Below are 4256 nucleotides of genomic sequence, written 5' to 3'. Positions count from 1 at the left end.
GACCGCCCTCCCATACACAAGACTGTGTTTAGCTGGTGGAGAGAGCAGTTTGTCATGAGATGAGACAGGGGAATTATCGGGAAAACCGCTTGTTCACTGTTTTCTTAGATGGGAGATGAAATGCCTCTTAAGAAAAGCCACTGAAGGGCACATGAGAAAAACAGAGCCAAAGTTGTTGTGTTGTTACAAACAGTCATATGCAGAGCCCAGAGCAAATTCTTTCTGCAGCATGCGCGTGGTTGAATGGATGCCCCAGCCCTTTTAATATTCCCTGTTATTGGAAAATGTTTCTGTGGTATTCGTGTCCTATGACCTCATAGTACCACAGGTAAAGCATATCCTGTGGTAATATACCACAGAGCCTGTGGTGCTTTACCATAGATTAACCCCAAACTGCATTTTCTAGGGCTGTGGTTTCTCAAACCCTTTCACATCAAGAACCTGCATTTTCTAGGGCTGTGGTTTCTCAAACCCTTTCACATCAAGAACCTGCATTTGATAAGATTTTGTCCCAGGGACACCCATCTGATGAGATTTTTGCTTTTATTACAGAAAGTGTATGAAACCCCCCGGCCAAAATAGTCATATATTCTGTCATTGTGTTACTTAAGAATGGAACTATAGTGACAATAAATGATTCCTCTTTTTGCTGGGGAACCCTGGGAACCCACTCAAGGACCCTTGGGGGTCCACGGACCCCACTTTGAGAACCCCTGTTCTAAGGTAACTAAGTCAAGGTACAATATCACTGAATGTGTCATACAGTCCTATGATAAAAATCCCCAAATAACCACACAACCCTCTGAGTAGGCTGCTACTACATGAGCATGTGGTACACTGAGAGTGTATGGTATATATTACCACAGGATGTGTAGTACACTGCCACAGAGTGTATGTTAAGCAAGAGACACATGGATTAAAAAAAACTATGTCTGCTAGATGGAGAATTCATATATTCCATTGCATATTGTGTTTTATTGTTTCTACACAGAACATCATGTTTTCCCCTTTTCTTGTTGTTTATTGATAATAAGATTTCAATGGAATTCAATGGAATTCAATGGCAAGTTGTAGGCCCTGGGTAGAGGTAACATAATGTTCATGACCATTGTTCAGCAGTTGAACAAACAAGTCATACATTCAAGGAGAGGGATATTCTCTAAAAACAATAACCAAAATCAGCCAATCAGTATCATCATCGCTATGTGTTTTAAATGCAGATGAAAATGTTGAAGACAAGACTGTGCAGCCCTTGCAGAGGTATGTGCTTGGTTTGTGTTTTCTAGTGAATAAATATCATACTGGCAATGGTCGTCTATTACAGCTGCAGAGCCACTGTGTGTGACATCACAATGACAGCATTTTCTGTTTCTATTAATGGGATAACCTGAAGATGGATGCATTAGTTGCTGTGTTGAGTGTGTGTGTGTGTGTGTGTGTGTGTGTGTGTTGGTCACTGAGATAGTGTGTATAAAATAATGTATTGTTTCAGAAAACAATCACATGATTATCAAAAAATTAGATTATCAAAGTTTGAGAAAATTCTCAAAATTGTAAAACATTGCTCAACATTAACAACCACAAACATACAAGATATTTTTGGAAAGACAATAGTGTTTCTCTCTGTTCAAATGTAGGTTGGTATTATCATATAAGTGTCATAGCAAGCACACACTTATAATTTAAGATTACAGGCAGAATAAACTTCCTTGTAAACATGTAACTTCAGAGCAGTTTACAATGCTATAACACCATGCAAAATCCAGCCATAGTTTTCCCTGTATAACAGCGAGTTACATGTCTGACAGTTTCCACCTCGGAACATTCAGTTCACTTTTATAAACAGTCACATCCTCAGTCCGGAGTGAAAGTCAGCTGTTCCAAATGTCTCATCTGAAGGGGAAAGTTTGCAAGGTCAAAGATTGTTCTTTTCAAACAATCCGTTTCATGTCATATGTCCATCACCAAACCGCCATATGTTCAGCTTTCACAGCTGCCGCACCCATTTCACCTCTTGATCTTCCCTATCTCTTCACACAGTCTGGAGAGGTACTGTGTGAGCTTCACCATCACGATGATGAGGGCCCCTCCTGCGAGAATGCAGGAGGGCCAGAGCAGTGAGTGGAAGACGACGCTGTGGTCGTACAGTCGGGTCAGGAGAACGGTCTCCTGCTGCTCGCTCGGGTCGTAGTAGCAGGGGACCTGCTGGTTCACCTTCAGGCGCTCAGAGATGTTCATAATCATGGTGTGCATGGCCGCAGTGTCCTTCTGGCACCTGGGCACATAGAAGCACTGCAAGGACAGGATTGAAGGACACTCAGGTTATCTCGAGGGCAATCAGTCAGTCATACTTATTGCTTTGGTGATTGGGGGTCTCGAGTTTCATTTATTTCACAACACCGAATACATCACCCGTCACGTATCATCTTTTAGCTTGACCGGGAAAAATTCCAAATCCTATCAGCTAACATTTTCTGCATTGGGAGCAGAGTACATCTATAACCAGGCCAACATCTGACAGCCGCTGTAAACATTCGAAACGGTTCAGTAATTCCCTGTATTTTCCCTCTGGCGCAGTACTCACTTCAGAGCTGGCGTCCTGGGTCTCTTCATTGTGAGATAAACGGCTGACACGGCCCGTGTTATTGACGCTCACGTAGACCTGCAGACAGGGGTATTTGGAGACTCTCCAGCAGTCTGACCCACAGTTGTAGGAACAGTTCATGTCTGCTGTGACCGTGGAGTTGAGAACAACACACACACCCTCCTCTGTCCATACACTGTGTTGACATTTAAATGAAGATCCAATTTAATGGGGGAAAAAAAAAGCATTAAGGGGGGGGGGGGGGTCTCACAGTATGAAATCAACTTGGTTTGGGGTGTAATTTGTTCCTGAAAATCTGGTTTCATAAAGTATTTATTTTTGCAATTTTCAGCTTGAGAGAGCACTGAAACATTTGTCAACAAGCTCATCTGATGAATAAAACATGACAGGACAGGAATATCAAAGTTAACTCCTTTATACAGTATTTTTTTTTTTTTTTTAAAAGACCATAGGCCTGTACCTGTCTGCATAGGAGCGTAATATGGTGATCCCCAGGACAAAGTACATCATGACTGATGAGAGGATCATTCCAAGACCAAGGAGAATGGCCCGATCTTCACCAGGCTTTAGAGCTGTCACCGTCTTCTTCTTATCCAATAAATCTACCTCACGAAATTTCCTGTAGATTGACCTGATGATGGAAAATGAGGAGGAATCATTATTTAAAAGCTCTTGTACAAATTACATAAAAATCAAAGTGAATGCAAATCTCCTTAAAAGTGAATTTTCAGGCCTGAAATGGTATAAACCTGTTACCTCCTCTCATTTCCTCCCCCCGATCCTGCAGTATTTTTGGCCCCTGCCACAAAGAACATCTTTCCTGATGATCCACGTCCTCCTTTGCTCACTGAAGCCGAGCGGAAAGATTGCTGAAAAGACCTGAGAGGAATTACAGCCAATTTTATATTTAGGAGTTCTTATACTGAAATGAACTTTCAGCACCAGGAACATAATTATAACAGAAATCCCAAACCGGCGGTTACAAAACAAAGAGAATGACAAATCATACTGTACCTTTGGTGCATATTTGCTGTCAAATCACTCACTCTTTGTAAATATGTCCAGTTTTGTACAAAAAGAAATAAGTATATGCTTCTCTTTACAACCCTGCAGTTCCTTATGATGTGCTGGGACAGGAAGCAGCCCTGATACAGTCAACTACACCAGGTAAACATCTCTTTTTGAACACAAAGAAACGCCACAAAGGGTAAACAAGATGACAGATAGCCAGAGATAAAAGGTGTTAATGATGATGAGAAAACAACCTACCTGCTGAATCCTGAACACTTCAGCTGTCAACACAAAGTCATTGGGTCCTCTCTTGACACAACAACAACAACACCTTGCATGTGCCTCCTCTCGTTCTCTGCAGGTCCTACAATTGGCAGAAAACACAGTATTCAATACTTCACATGAAGCTTTGGGTCCCGTAAATAACATTAGCCTTAATTCAGATGCAAATGAATGGGCGACCGAGACATTATGAGTAATTAGTTCTGGGTCAGCTAAGGGTTAGTGTTAACGTGAGGGTCGATGCAAACCCACTCATGAGATTGCCAGGGATTTATTCAAAAAAACATTTTGGGACAAATGAGCTTCCATGGCTGTGGTATTAGTTATTTCTGGTCATTTGTTCATATCAAAGCAGGAA

The 4256-nt window shown here is 41.6% G+C and overlaps 1 protein-coding gene across 1 annotated transcript; it reads right to left on the bottom strand.

Moving 5' to 3' along the window:
* Window positions 1-2007: 2007 nt before the first annotated feature.
* kcnmb2 (potassium large conductance calcium-activated channel, subfamily M, beta member 2) lies at window positions 2008-3473 on the bottom strand. Its single transcript, XM_056392333.1, has 4 exons — window positions 3362-3473; window positions 3066-3236; window positions 2585-2780; window positions 2008-2292 (listed from the first exon to the last, which is right to left on the bottom strand). The coding sequence occupies exons 1-4, from the start codon at window positions 3418-3420 to the stop codon at window positions 2008-2010; spliced, it is 711 nt and encodes a 236-aa protein (XP_056248308.1). The 5' UTR covers window positions 3421-3473.
* Window positions 3474-4256: the final 783 nt, after the last annotated feature.

This window comes from Seriola aureovittata, chromosome 12 (genome assembly GCF_021018895.1).
Source record: "Seriola aureovittata isolate HTS-2021-v1 ecotype China chromosome 12, ASM2101889v1, whole genome shotgun sequence".
Taxonomy (NCBI): Eukaryota; Metazoa; Chordata; class Actinopteri; order Carangiformes; family Carangidae; genus Seriola; species Seriola aureovittata.
Note: the sequence above shows the minus strand (reverse complement) of the source record. Positions and strands in the feature narration are given on the sequence as shown.

What these genes read in the sequence shown, in the direction of transcription:
- kcnmb2 (XM_056392333.1), bottom strand. Translation starts at nt 3,420, where the DNA reads ATGTTCTTTGTGGCAGGGGCCAAAAATACTGCAGGATCGGGGGGAGGA. An exon ending in GGGGGAGGAAATGAGAGGAG is followed by an intron (nt 3,237 to 3,361) that starts GTAACAGGTTTA and finishes TTCCATCATCAG; the next exon opens with GTCAATCTACAGGAAATTTC. An exon ending in CCCAGGACGCCAGCTCTGAA is followed by an intron (nt 2,293 to 2,584) that starts GTGAGTACTGCG and finishes CTGTCCTTGCAG; the next exon opens with TGCTTCTATGTGCCCAGGTG.